The sequence below is a fragment of the Nansenia antarctica genome (genome assembly GCF_963989245.1).
Source record: "Nansenia antarctica genome assembly, chromosome: 6".
NCBI lineage: Eukaryota > Metazoa > Chordata > Actinopteri > Argentiniformes > Microstomatidae > Nansenia > Nansenia antarctica.
Window position 1 is genome coordinate 11,748,151 of NC_137676.1, and position 15,000 is coordinate 11,763,150.

Consider the following 15,000-nt stretch of genomic DNA (forward strand, 5'->3'; position numbering starts at 1 on the left):
AGGTCTGTAACGGATGAATAAGCCGTAGAGTGTTTGTTCCTGTGGAATAGTCCTCTGTGGTGCGGAGCGATAGACTGACATGAAAGGAGACAGAAGACTCCCTACAGGAGCAAATCCTCTACACACACACACACACACACACACACACACACACACACACACACACACACACACACACACACCCCCCCACACACACACACACACACACACACACACACACACACACACAACTTCCCTTTACTCTTCTGTGGAAGTGGGGGGGGTTAGCTAGCTGCTATCGCTGTCCTCAGATGTGTTTGTGTGTGTGTGCGTGTGTGTGTGCGTGTGTGTACGTGTGTGTGTGTGTGAGAGAGCAGGTGAGGGACAGGCACAGGCCGGCGCCGTGGGGTGGGGGACTGTCGATAGGGGGGTTGGGGGGGGGGGGGGGGGTCGGTAGCTGTATGACTGTGAGTTGCTGAGAGAGAGGGAGAGAGAGAGACTCCAGAACTCTGTGGATTCTAGAACAATGGGACTCTAAAGCTAACCAACCACAGCTAGCAGGGGGAGAGGGGGAGGGGAGGAGAGAGAGGGAGAGGGAGAGAGGAAGGGAGAGAGGAAGGGGGAGAGAGAGAGAGAGAGAGAGAGAGAGAGAGAGAGAGAGAGAGAGAGAGAGAGAGAGAGAGAGAGAGAGAGAGAGAGAGAGAGAGAGAGAGAGAGAGAGAAGGAACAGGTTTGTTTATATGAGTTCAGTAGAGAATTAGGTTTCCCTCCCCTGGGCAGGGGCTTTTCAGTGTGAAAAGAGAGGGAGAAGGAGGAGTAGAAGAGAGGGAGGGGAGGAGGAGGAGGAGGAGTAGGGTGGCTCAGTAACAACAGGGTGACTGGTACTGGAGGTGTTGACTGTAGAACCTGAAACCAGTCATCTATGCACTATGAGCTACAGTGACTATGGTCTGTCTGTCTGTCTGTCTGTCTGTCTGTCTGCCTGTCTGCCAGTCTGTCTGTCTGTCTGTCTGTCTGTCTGTCTGTCTGTCTGTGTATCTGTAGTAATGATGAAAGCGAGAGAGAGAGAGAAATAGAATAGAAATAGAAACACACTAAAGAAATGTTTTATTTTCTATTATTTTCTATAAAGAAATTTTCTATTTCTTTATATTTCACTAAAGAAATAGAAACACACTAAAGGTTAGCTTTTTCATGTGGATATAAACAGACAAGTCAGTGTTCATCTTGGCAGAGAGGTGCATGTACTGCAGGTTAGCATTTCATATGGAACTACAGTAGGCGGGTTAGCATCTCATATAGACTCTATTATAGAGCCACTATAGGCAAGTTAGCATTAGCATATCATATGGAACTACTGATAAGTTAAACATATGCCATCTGGAAGTGCGATTTCTCCTCCTTCCTCCTCCCTCCTCCCTCCTGCCTCCTCCCTCCTGCCTCCTCCCTCCTCCCTCATCCCTCATCCCTCCACCTCCATCACTCCTCTCTAGAGGTACCTAGAGACAAATGACAGGAAATGCCTGTGTGTGTGTGTGTGTGTGTGTGTGTGTGTGTGTGTCCCTCTACCCCATGTGTTTCTCACAGGAGAGGAGAGGACAGGGGTCAGCTGTACATCTCGGTTGAAGGGGAAGAGAAATGGCTTCCTACTCTCTCTCACACACACACACACACACACACACACACGCACACACGCACACACGCACACACGCACAGTAGACTAAGCCAGATGCCGTACACAGGTTATACAGAGGGTACACAGGAAGCACAATTATAATTTAAGTCATTGATTGTCAGTTTGATAGAGCCAGGACCAGAGGGTACAACATCACTACTACTCTAATGTACTGTGTGTGTGTGTGTGTGTGTGTGTGTGTGTGTGTGTGTGTGTGTGTGTATGACTAAGTACATGACTACAGGTCTGTCATGTTCTCTCTAAGTAGAGCCACATGTGTGTGGGTTCAGCTCACATCTGCTGCTGTTCTGGCTCCAATACAGAACAGCCATGCCACAGACCATCTGGCCACACACACACACACACACACACACACACACACACACACACACATACACACACACACACACACACACACACACACACACACACACCGCATTAATCAGTAATTGGTAACCAGTACGTTCATCAAACCCACAGCATGACTGACTGCGCCCTACATCTGCTTAACATATGGGCTGCTGTGTCCAGTCCCAGCCCTCCCAGTCCCAGTCCCAGTCCCAGTCCCAGTCCCAGTCCCAGTCCCAGTCCCAGTCCCAGTCCCAGTCCCAGTCCCAGTCCCAGTCCCAGTCCCAATAATACATGACATGACTATATCAGTAGTTCCTTATGAGGTGCCAATCCTAACCTGCCTACAGTAGTTCTCTATGAGATGCCCCAGCCCCTGCCCCACGCTACACAGACAGAGACCCAAGAAAAGTTTGGGGGGGGAGGAGAGGAGGAGAGAGGGAGGAGAGGAATAAGGAGGGTGGGAGGGATGTGGGGAGAGACAGCTGAAGGTTGTTTGGATGTGGGAGTGGACAGCTCATCAGTGCAGACGAGAGGGAGAGAGAGAGAAGGGAGGGAGGGAGAGAGAAGGGAGGGAGAGAGAAGGGAGGGAGATAGAGAAGGGAGGATGGAGAACATGTAAGCTAATTAGTGAGAGAGAGGGATGGAGGGAGGGAGGGAGAGAGACAGGGAGAGGTTTACAAATAAAGGGCTGTTGACTTTTCCCTGCCCTGGTAGAGAGATTGGAGAGTGCCCTAGGCTGGTCCTGCTCTATACTTATCCCTTATCCGACGTCCTCCTACCTCTCTCACCCACACACTGCCTCACAGCTCAGGTATGCTGTATAGTGTGTAGTGTATTAGTGTGTAGTGCAGTAGTGTGTAGTGTGTAGTGTGTCATGTATTAGTGTGTAGTGTGCCGTAGACTGTGTGTAGTGTAGTAGTCTGTAATGCAGTAGTGTGTAGTGTATTAGTGTGTTGTGTATTAGGGTGTAGTGCATTAGTGTGCAGTAGGCAGTGTTTAGTGTATTAGTGTGTAGTGTGTACTGTTGGAGTGTATAGTGTATTGGTGTATTAGCGTGCAGTATGAAGTGTTTAGTGTGTAGTGTTGTAGTGTATTAGTGTGTACTGTGTAGTGTATAGTGTATTAGTGTGTACTGTGTAGTGTATAGTGTATTCGTGTGTACTGTGTAGTGTATAGTGTATTAGTGTGTACTGTGTAGTGTATAGTGTATTAGTGTGTACTGTGTAGTGTATAGTGTATTAGTGTGTAGTGTGTAGTGTTGTAGTGTGCAGTACGCAGTGTAGTGTAGTGTAGTGTTGTAGTGTGCAGTAGGCAGTGTAGTGTAGTGTAGTGTGTAGTGTAGTGTGTAGTGTTGTAGTGTATAGTGTAGTAGTGTGTAGTGTATTAGTGTGTGATGTGTAGTGTATTATTGTGTAGTGTAGTAGCGTGTAGTGTGTAGTGTATTAGTGTGTAGTGTGCAGTAGGCAGTGTAGTGTAGTGTGTAGTGTAGTGTATAGTGTAGTAGTGTATAGTGTATTAGTGTATAGTGTAGTAGTGTGTAGTGTATTAGTGTGTAGTGTAGTAGTGTGTAGTGTGTAGTGTATTAGTGTGTAGTGTGCAGTAGGCAGTGTTTAGTGTGTAGTGTATTGGTGTATTAGTATGTCGTGTGCAATAGTGTGTAGTCTGCAGTGTAGTGGTGGTGTGTAGTGTATAGAGTGTACGATGTAGTGTGTAATGTGCAGTGTGTAGTGTATAGAGTGTATTCTGCCGTGTGTAGTGTGCAGTGTAGTGTGTAGTATATTATTATGGTCTGTCCACACCAACATGGTGTCATATCCTTTTCTGATTTGAGTCTCTGATGAGTTCTGATGACCTGAGTGTTTACTACAGTAAACAGCGATACAGCAGCTGTGTAAGTACGGCCTGTATCAACTTCATAGTTGTGCCTTTATTCTGGTGAAAGCTATTATCTCTCCTTCATCTTGTAGCTCTGTGTGTGTGTGTGTGTGTGTGTGTGTGTGTGTGTGTGTGTGTGTTGGTGTTTGTTTTAGTGATTGGTTGCAGTGTTTGACCTGGTAGAAGGTCCAGACAGCAGTCACTGTCTCGTCTCGTCTCTGTCGCCTCGTCGGTCACAGAGGAATGTTTCACGTTAATGTCACTTTGTCCCTCTTCCCCCGTCCCCCACCCCACCCCACAGTCCCCAAACATCAGTGACATCTAATTGGGATCATCTGTCGACCTCTCCACCCGACATCAAAACTCACACTGGAATAGCCTGTTGGCTGAGAATCACATTTCACTGTAAAGCAAGGTAGGCATGGCTAGTTCAACAGTACAGTATTTCCCCTGTTGCGTGGCTAGGCTAAGCTAGCTCAACAGTACAGTATTTCCCCTGTTGCGTGGCTAGGCTAAGCTAACTCAATAGTACAGCAGTTTCCCAATTGAGTGGCTAGGATAAGCTAGCTCAACAGTGTCCACTGTGTATAGCAACAGCAGGACCTTGTTAGCTCTGAGATATGACCCCCCACCCCCCCACAGCTGTCTGCCTGCATTCCTCTCTGCCTATCCATGTATGGGTACAAGGAGAGAGAGACAGACAGAGAGAGAGAGAGAGAGAGAGAGAGAGAGAGAGAGAGAGAGAGAGAGAGAGAGAGAGAGAGAGAGAGAGAGAGACACTGACACAGAGGGCTGAGAGGAGATCTGCTGCCTAATCTCCCACTTTCTACAGACAGACAGACAGACAGACAGACAGACAGACAGAGAGACAAACAGGCAGACAGGCAGGCAGGCATTCAGACAGGCAAACAGGCAGATTTTTTATTTTTTATTTATTTATTTAGCACACAGTAAAAAAAATATTCATACATGCAATAACCGTAATACATCATAGGTAGAGTAGGTGCAAGGAAGACAAGAAACCCTGAGGGGCTTATCGAGCATCTCCCTTGATCATTTGAATTTGATTAACAGTTAATGAAAAAATTAATCAAGGAAAAATAAAAAAATGACAGAACAAAATAAAGAGATCAATAAAGAACAAAACAAAGATCAATAAAGAACAAAACAAAAAAACAAACCTAAAATGGTAAATGGACTGCACTTATATAGCGCCTTTTTTGCTGGTCCAAAGAGCTTTACAACGGCCTCTCATTCACCCATTCACACACACATTCACACACCAATGGCAAACGAACAAACGAAAGAACGGGAAAAACATATGAGAAATTAAAGTAAAGATAAGTTTACATAGTATACTTTACATAAGAGAAACAAATTAGGTAAATCAATCGTGATCAAGGAATAGGTGTTGTTTGAAGTAGGGTGAGAGGTCAAAGAAATGAGAAGGGAGTTGATTAAATACTTTGGCTCCTCTGAAGTGAAGACTAAATTGAGACAAGGATGTATGAGTGGATGGCAATAAGAGTTGACTCTTATTTCTTGTATTGTAAGAATGATTTTCGATTCGATTTTCGATTTGATCGAATGGTTGATGGTTGAAGCAAGGTATTCAAGGTTGCTGTGAGAATGGAAAATGCTTGTGTGAACAAGATTGTTGACAGAACCTTGGAAACTTTACATAAAACATTAATACATCAGAAATATGAGAGGTCCAAGGATAGACCCTTGGGGGACTCCACATTTAATATCCAGTTTGGGGGAGTCAAATCCCTTAAATGAAACATTGTTTCCTCTCCTTCAGGTAACTGGCAAACCATAGAAGTGGGATATCCAAGTGGGATATCCAAGTGGGATGATTTTAGTTTTAATAAGATTATCTCATGGTCTATGGTATCAAATGCCTTGGACAAGTCAAAGAATACTACAATTTTATATTCTTTCCTATCCTGAGCTTTATATACAGTAGTTCATCAGTTAGGTAATTCCTCCACCAGAGAGCCACTTACTTATAGACTTATGAATCAACAAACAATCTCAACATTTAAAGCTCAACTCCAACATACGTGCTGGGACGCTGTACTAAAGAATGTTGATCCCCAACAGGATTATACACTATTACACTATACACTATACACTTACCACAGCTACGCAGATGACACTCAGCTCTTCCTGTCCCCCCCTCTGACCTACATGTGGCAACACGTGTCTCTGCATGTCTCGCTGACATCTTTACATGGATGTCAGCCCACCATCTCAAGCTCAACCGTAACAAGACTGAGCTACTCTTTATCCCTGGGAAAGCCTGCCCTCTCCAAGACTTCTCAATCACAGTGGATTACACTACTGTAACCCCCTCCCAGACAGCCAAGAACCTTGGAGTGATCCTGGACAACCGCCTATCCTGTGCGGAGAATATCGCAGCGACAGCACGGTCCTGCAGATTCTTCCTTTACAACATCAGAAGGATACGATCATTCCTCACCAGAGAAGCAGTGCAACTCCTGACCCAATCACTGGTCATCTCCCGCCTTGACTATTGCAATGCACTCCTGGCCGGGCTCTGCCATCAGACCTCTTCAGCTCATCCAGAATGCTGCTGCCCGTCTGGTATATAACCTCCCCAAACGTTCTCATGTCACCCTCCTCCTTCGCACCCTTCACTGGCTCCCGATAGCAGCTCGCATCAGATTCAAGACCCTGGTGCTTTCCTACCAGGCAGCAAAAGGGACAGCCCTTGCATACCTGCAGGCAATGGTCACCCCCCAAACTTCAGCCCGTGCACTCCGCTCCTCCACCTCTGCTGGCCGACTGGTCCCACCACCTCTACGCTGCCCGGTCACGTCTCTTCACTACACTGACTCCCTGCTGGTGGAATGAACTGCCCACAGCTGTCAGAACTGCAGAGTCACTACCCATCTTCCGTCGGAGATCTCTTCAGGCTACACCGTAACTGCTCCTCCTGAGACATTACTACCCCCAGCACTGTGTCTCCTAAGACACCTGCTTTTCCCCTATACTATGCCTCCTAAGACTTTGACTGCCCCCCTTGCTCCAGTGAAAAATGACGACGACTGCCAATGGCCCCTGGCCTGAGCTAGATCACTCTTCCTGCTAGATCTGGTGAATTGATGATTCACTTGCTTAGTCAATTGTATCGATTGTAAGTCGCTTTGGAATAAGGCGTCTGCTAAATGCCAAAAATGTAAATGTAAATGTAAACTTACCAAGCAATACAATCATTATTTTCCAAAAAAGAAAAAAAAAATGAAAAGAGATTTCTCATAGAAATAAACTCAACCACATGGTCAGATCCGCAAAGAAGAAATTCTATGCTGATGAAGTGGTCAAAAGCAGCAACAACATGAAAGCCCTGTGGTCCAAATCATTTCCCACTGAGTCCTGGCGATAAGCCAATATCGGACCCCACAACAATTGCCTGTAAATTTAACTAATTCTTTACCGAAATTGGTCCAACCCTTGCCAGTCAAATTCCAAATGTTGATGAGAATCCGATTAAATACATGGAATCAACCATCTCTGATACTTTTACTCTTACTCCAGTTACTGAACAAGAGATACATAACATAATCTCATCTCTCAAAAATACTTCTCCTGGTCATGACAAATTTGATACCAGACTGGTTAAAGAATCTGCAAGCTGGATTGTAAAACCCCTTTGTCATATCTTTAACTTGTCTTTTTCCAAAGGTATTGTTCCACAGGAAAACAGATGACCCCACAATATTTAGCAACTCCCGCCCAATTTCCATACTACCAGTCATGTCAAAAATTCTAAAGAAACTTGACTATAATAGATTGTTTCCTTAATAACCACAATATCCTAAGTGAACATCAGTATCAGTCACATTCAACTTACATCCAGATGTCTGATGTCAGATTAACTGAGTTGAGATGGTAAACTCACTCCTCAAATTCAAATACCAAATTCAAATACCTATATACGCTATCTATAGCGTAGCTGGTTTACATCCGGTATTTGAGGATATGGTCTTGTGTGTTGGCCGAGACTTGATTGGAGTAACTTGAATTGCGGGGCGACTGTTTGCAACAACCTGACGTCTGTTTCAGAGACACACTCTCTCATCCTCTACAGCACCTTCCAGATGTCTGATGTCAGGGAGAATGGCTTTTAGAAGTGGATGTAATCTGGTGGACGGGGAAGTCATCTCCCTCATCCCCTGGACACACACACACACACACACACACACACACACACACACACACAAACACACAGGATAAAAGAGTTGAGGAGAGGCCCTGAAATGACGGTGTCCATCAGTGACCTCCCCCTCCCCGCTGTCCCCCAACTCCCCTCTGCACACACACACACACACACACACACACACACACACACACACACACACACACACACACACGCACACACACTTTGAGAGAGTGCCAAGTCAACGACCAAAATAGCTATCATGTTACGCCTGGATGAGCTTTCTCTGCGTCTCTGAGAAGGTCTACATCCTCTCTCTCACTCTCTCTCCATCTCACTATCTTCCCCCCCCACTGTGGGTTTTCAGGGGGTGTATGTGTGTATTTTTGTTGTGTGTGTGTGTGTACGTGTGTGTGTGCACAAGTGTGTGTGTGTGTGTGTGTGTGTGCGTACGTGTGTGTGTGTGTGCGTACGTGTGTGTGTGCATGTGTGTGTGTATGTGTGTGTGTGTGTGTGTGTGTGTGTGTGTGTGTGTGTGTGTGTGCGTGCGTGCGTGTGTGTGTGTGTGTGTGTCTGTGTTGTGTTCCTGCCTGGCACCAGTATGAGATTTGTCCCTCTGCCAGACACACACACACACACACACACACACACACACACACACACACACACACACACACACACACAGGTTTCCTCCAGAGGGAGATTGTCAGGTTGGTGTTGCTGCTCTCTGGGAAAACCTCCCAGGCCTGTTCCCATGAGGCCAGAGGGCTTAATGTACATGATATTCAAACTGACATCACTGGATACTGAACACCGCTCTGTATGCTAGGGTACGCTTACTGAATGTGCCTGCTCTGGGTCTGTGTTGCTGTACATTCTAGAACTGTGGCTGATACATTCTAGATTCTAGAACTAAGGAGTTTCATTCTAGATTCTAGAACTAGTGCTGATAATAATAACTTCAATAATAACTTTTATTTGTATAGCACTTTTCCTGCAAACGTTGCAGCTCAAAGTGCTTTCATATTTGTTATGATACTTTCTAGATTCTATAACTTCCTGTGTCTATAGAGCGTATTAATAGCACCTGTTATAGACAGCCTGTCAGTAAGCCCCCCTCCCCGCCCACCCCCCCCTCTCCTCCCCCCTCCCTGGTATTCAGACCGGGGGTTCCCCCCTGCCCCCCTTTCACAAGACCTTTCTCAGGATGTCCACTGGCATGGTTGACGGCTGTGGGGTGTTATAAAAAATATATTTTCACACCCACACACAGGTCATCCACCACCAAGCTCTACACACATGTGCGCAGGCTTGCGTACACACACACACACACACACACACACACACACACACACACACACACACACACACACATGCTCGGACACACATAGCATTTGGACTCCTGTGTGTATGTGGGGGAGGTTTGATTAGGGTTAAGGATTAGGGTTTAGGTTACTGGTTTGATTATGGTTAGGGTTAAGGTTAGGTTAGGGTTAGGGTTAATGGGATGCTGAGTGAGCGCTTCTGTCTGAAGCACACTTCCTCTGTAGGCATCTCTCACAGAGCAGCTGATAAGAGAGCTGGGGAGGGGAGGGAGGGAGAGAGGGAGGGAGGATGGGAGAGAGAGGGAGAGGTTTGTTTTTTAAGAGACAGATACGGCCCATCCAACTGTGATGTCACATCCTGTCTTTTGTTCACTTCCTCTTCCTCCAGTGCTGGCCTCAGCCATTGCCCAGCAGCCAGACCACGCCCACGGCTGTACCCAAGGCAGCTGTTACCCGGCAACTGGAGATCTGTTGGTGGGGAGAGAGAACAGTCTGAAAGCTTCGTCTACCTGTGGTGCCAGGAGGAGGGAACCCTACTGTATAGTCAGCCACCTCCAGGTGTGTGTGTGTGTGTGCGTGTGGTGTGTGTGTGTGTGTGTCTGTGTGTGTGTCTGTGTCTGTGTCTGTGTCTGTGTCTATGTGCGTGTGTGTGTATGTGTCTCCGACATCCTCTCTGACCTTTCACCTCTGACCCCTGTGTAGGATGAGAAGAAGTGTTTCCATTGTGACTCCCGGCGTGCCTACGACCTGGTCTACAACACCATCAGCCACCGCGTCACCAACGTCATCACAACGTACAAACCTCACCGCAAGAAGTCCTGGTGGCAGTCGGAGAATGGTGAGGGGACGTTGTGTTCACAACCATGTCAATTTAGACACAGATATTATATATAGCCTAGATATATGGCAGACTGGCAGACGGCAGACTGGCAGCAGTGACTGTGTGTGTGTGTGTGTGTGTGTGTTATGTATTAAGTTATTAATATGCTGCTGTTGAGGGTGAGAGGGGGGGAGAGAGGGAGAGAGAGGGAGGGAGAGGGAGGGAGAGAGGCAGCGAGACAGACAGACAGACGGAGGGGGAGAGACAGACAGACAGGGAGGGAGAGAGGCAGCGAGACAGACAGACAGACGGAGGGGGAGAGACAGACAGACAAAGAGGGAGATGGGAGAAAGAGAGAGAGAGGAGGAAGGATGAAGGAGACAGAAGAGTGGAAGATAGAGAGAGAGAGGATATAGAGGGAGAGAGGGAGAGTCTTGTCAACAGCACAACTGGTTCCTGTCAGAGAAACAGGTCATGACCCCCGCCCCCCATGTCAGGTCTATTTCAGAGCTGTGGTGAAGACTATAGTACCATGCTTTAGCGGGGGTTAGGGTTGGGGAGCGGGGGGGGATTGGGGGGCGCTGACACTATTTATACTGCTTGGTCGCCATGGTGTTACTGGTGGGGGGGTTGATTATGTGACGGAGCACAGTAGGCTGCTTGTGCTGCACGTGTGTTGATGACCCCACAACCCTGGTCTCTGGCCCCAACTTCCTCCACCACTCCACTCCCCCCACCACCACCACCACCACCACCACCACCACCACCCACCCTTAAAACTGGGGAAGGCTAGGGGAAAAGGTTGAGACCCGTTGTCTGCTTGGAGAGCAGTTTTTGCCACTTCAGAACTTGTCAAGCACCGGATGTGTGTGTGTGTGTGTGTGTGTGTGTGTGTGTGTGTGTGTGTGTGTATGTGTGTGTGTGTGTGTGTGTTCCGTTCTGTTGGTGTAGTGTTCTAGTACCTATTAACTGTCTCTGCCAACCTCCCTCACACAACGTCTGAGATGGAAAAACATTTATTGTACTTTCTTTACCCTCTCCCACTCTCTGACTCAGTCACTCTCCCCCTCTCCCCCTCTCTCTCTCTCTCTCTCTCTTTCACTCCTTCTCCCTCTCCGTCTCTCCCTCCTCTAGCTGTGTCCCACCCTGCCTCTCCTTTCCTCTCCTTCCGTTTCCTTCCGGTTCTGTAAGACTTAGAGACTCACTCCCTTCTACCTCATATTACCATCTACAGCAGACAGACAGGCAAACAAACAGACAGACAGACAGACAGGCAAACAGACAGGCAAACAGACAGGCAGACAGACAGGCAAACAGACAGGCAAACAGACAGACAGACAGACAGGCAGACAGACAGGCAGACAGACAGGCAAACAGACAGACAGGCAGACAGACAGACAGGCAGACAGACAGACAGGCAGGTAGGCAGATAGACAGACAGACAGACAGGCAGGCAGACAGACAGACAGACAGACAGATAGACAGACAGACAGACAGACAGGCAGACAGGCAAACAGACAGACAGGCAGACAGACAGGAAGGCAGACAGGCAGACAGGCAAACAGACAGACAGGCAGACAGACAGGAAGGCAGACAGGCAGGCAGACAGACAGACAGACAGACTGGGTGTGATGAGAGTGTGTGTGATGGAAGACAGGGATCAGACAGACAGACAGACAGACAGACAGACACACAGACAGGCAGACAGGCAGACAGGCAGACAGGCAGACAGACAGACAGGCAGACAGGAAGGCAGACAGGCAGGCAGACAGACAGACAGACAGACTGTGTGTGATGAGAGTGTGTGTGATGGAAGACAGGGATCAGACAGACAGACAGACAGGCAGGCAAACAGGCAGACAGGCAAACAGACAGACAGACAGACAGACTTTGTGTGTGATGAGAGTGTGTGTGATGGAAGACAGGGATCAGGCAGACAGACAGACAGACAGACAGACATACTTTGTGTGTGATGAGAGTGTGTGTGATGGAAGACAGGGATCAGACAGACAGACAGACAGACACACAGACAGACACACAGGCAGACAGGTGCTAGTGTTTTGGATGTTTTGACTGTTCAGACTGTGTGTGATATCAGAGAAAAAGCCTCTGAGTTCTGTGCTTGATGAGATTGTGTGTGTGTGATGTGTGTGTGTGTGTGTGTGTGTGTGTGTGTGCGTGTGCGTGATGAGAGTGTGTGTGTGATGAAAGTGTGTGATTCACACCCAGAAGCCCTGCTTTGAGCTGCGTTGTGGCGTGTTGATACATTGACTGGGTGTAATTTCCTCAGAGGTTTTTCTTCTTAAGAATATCTCTGTTCTCCATGTTTCATGCGGCGAGGGAAATGCCCCTCAACTTTGTTGTTTAGAAGAACACACACACACACACCCTCACACACACACGCCCCGTCCCAGCTCCATGTGAATCAAGGCCCTCCAGGGTGGTGCTCAGGAAGTGTGTAGGCGTTACCCAGCATGCCCCACATCTAGCTGCCAAGGCTTCTTCCTGTTACACTGCCATTGGTCAAACAGATGCACAGGCAGACAGACAAGCAGACAAAGAGACAGACAGACAGGCAGGCATACAGACAGACGTGCAGACAGACAGACAAACAGACAGACAAACAGACAGACATGCAGACAGACAGACAGACAGGCAGGCAGGCAGACATGCAGACAGACAGACAGACAGACAGGCAGACAGACAGGCAGACAAGTAGACAGACAGACAGACAGACAGACAGACAGGCAGGCAGACAGGCAGGCAGACAGGTTACTAGTAGTGCTCACTGTGCTGTGTGTAGTGAAGTGTGTGTCCACTGAATATAACAGACTGGATGAAAGAATGAACAATGACACCATAAGGCTTCAGATATCCGTAACTCTTATCTTGACATATTCTTCTTCTCCCCCTCTCTTTCCCTCTTTCTCGCCCCCTCTCCCTCCCCCCTCCCCCTCTCTGTAGGAAAGTCTGATGTATTTGTGCAGCTGGACCTGGAAGCGGAGTTCCACTTCACTCATCTGATCATGACCTTTAAGGTTGGACATCTAACTCTATACTAGAGCTGCTTCTATCACATCTAACTCTATACTGGAGCTGCTTCTATCACATCTAACTCTATACTGGAGCTGCTTCTATCACACCTAACTCTATACTGAAGCTGCTTCTATCACATCTAACTCTATACTAGAGCAGCTTCTATCACACCTAGTTCTATACTGGAGCAGCTTCTAACACACCTACCTCTATACTAGAGAAGCCATTTACGCATGTAGCTCTATACTAGACAATACCCATTCCTTAGTACACAGCACATCAAGACATATCCCAAAGATATAAAAACGTATTTATTCTACTCTACTCCGTTCAATCCTTATTCTGAAAACTACAACTGTTTAATTTCCATATTTATTAGTCATTGACAGAGACGTGTTCTCCTCTCCTCTCACACAGACGTTCCGTCCCGCTGCCATGGCGATCGAGCGGTCAGCAGACTTTGGGCGCAGCTGGCAGGTGTACCGCTACTTCGCCTACGACTGCGCCTCCGTTTTCCCCGGGATCTCCCAGGGTCCTTTGCGTAAGGTTGATGATGTCATCTGTGAGTCGCGCTACTCGGACATCGAGCCGTCCACTGAGGGAGAGGTGAGTCTGATTGGCCAGAGGGAAACCACTCCAAGCTGATTGGTTAGAGGTTAAACGACTCAATGCTGATTGGTTAGAGGTTAAACTACTCAATGCTGATTAGTTAGAGGTTAAACTACATGCTGATTGGCAAGAGATTAAACAAATCCATGCTGATTTGTTAGAGGTTAAACTCCTCTCATCTTTGTCTGAGATGTCCATCTGTATGGGACTGATGGGGTTTGAAACCGGATCTTCTGTGCAGCACAATACTGTGTTAGCCTGCTGAGCTGAAGTCGTGGCTTTATTCATACATAATGGGCCAGTTTCACAGACAAGACTTAAGCCTAATCCTACACTTAAAAGCATCTTCAATGGAGATTTTACATTGAAAGTGTGATTTAGTCCAGGATTAAGCTAAAACCCTGTTTGTGAAACGGGCCCAATATCTCACCCACCCCCCTCCTCCGCCCTCTAGGTGATCTACAGAGTTCTGGACCCTGCCATCAGGATCGAAGACCCCTACAGTCCCAACATTCAGAGTAAGAGACCCACCCGCACTCCATCACCCACACATCATCTGGAGAGATGGAGAGAGGGAGAGAGGGAAAGATAGAGAGATGGAATGATGGAATGATTGGAAGAACAGCTGTTTAAGTCTCTCCCACTCAGGCTGTCCCCTTAGTTTAGAGTGGCACTGTGTGTGTGTGTGTGTGTGTGTGCGTGTGTGTGTGTGTGTTGTGTGTGTGTGTGTGTGTGTGTGTGTGTGTGTGTGTGTGTGTGTGTGTGTGTGTGTGTGTTGTTCCAGTAACAAGAACACTGTTTTTCCACTGTGACATCACTTCTATCTTCTGGGAATTATCCCTCTCTCTTTTTTTAGCTTCATCTGATAGAGAGTGGCCATATACAGTATAGTGGCCATATATAGTGACCACCTATAGTGGTTTATAGGTTTTAGATGTTAAGACAAGCTTAGCATGTTAGACTAGACTACCTCCACCAGCCTCTACTAACACAGATATATCTGGTAGAAGACTCTTGAGAGACACGCTCTACTTAAGGGAAGCAGTGGCCTGGATGGCTGAATTAATACAATGATAGAATGGAGTAAATATAATAGAATAGTTCAATATCCTTAGGCTCATAGACGAAAATCATCAACAGCACT

The 15,000-nt window shown here is 47.2% G+C and overlaps 1 protein-coding gene across 1 annotated transcript in view; it reads left to right on the forward strand.

The window, feature by feature from the left end:
• The window catches only part of lamb2 (laminin, beta 2 (laminin S)), a gene marked incomplete at its 5' end in the record, with an annotated part of 38,228 nt that overhangs the window by 2,049 nt on the left and 21,179 nt on the right, over positions 1 to 15,000 (forward strand). Inside the window, 5 exons of the mRNA XM_080534204.1 lie at positions 9,780 to 9,949; positions 10,094 to 10,229; positions 13,176 to 13,249; positions 13,665 to 13,853; positions 14,311 to 14,374. Of these exons, the coding sequence (XP_080390330.1) occupies positions 9,780 to 9,949; positions 10,094 to 10,229; positions 13,176 to 13,249; positions 13,665 to 13,853; positions 14,311 to 14,374 (633 nt within the window). The remainder of the gene's footprint in view (positions 1 to 9,779; positions 9,950 to 10,093; positions 10,230 to 13,175; positions 13,250 to 13,664; positions 13,854 to 14,310; positions 14,375 to 15,000) is intronic.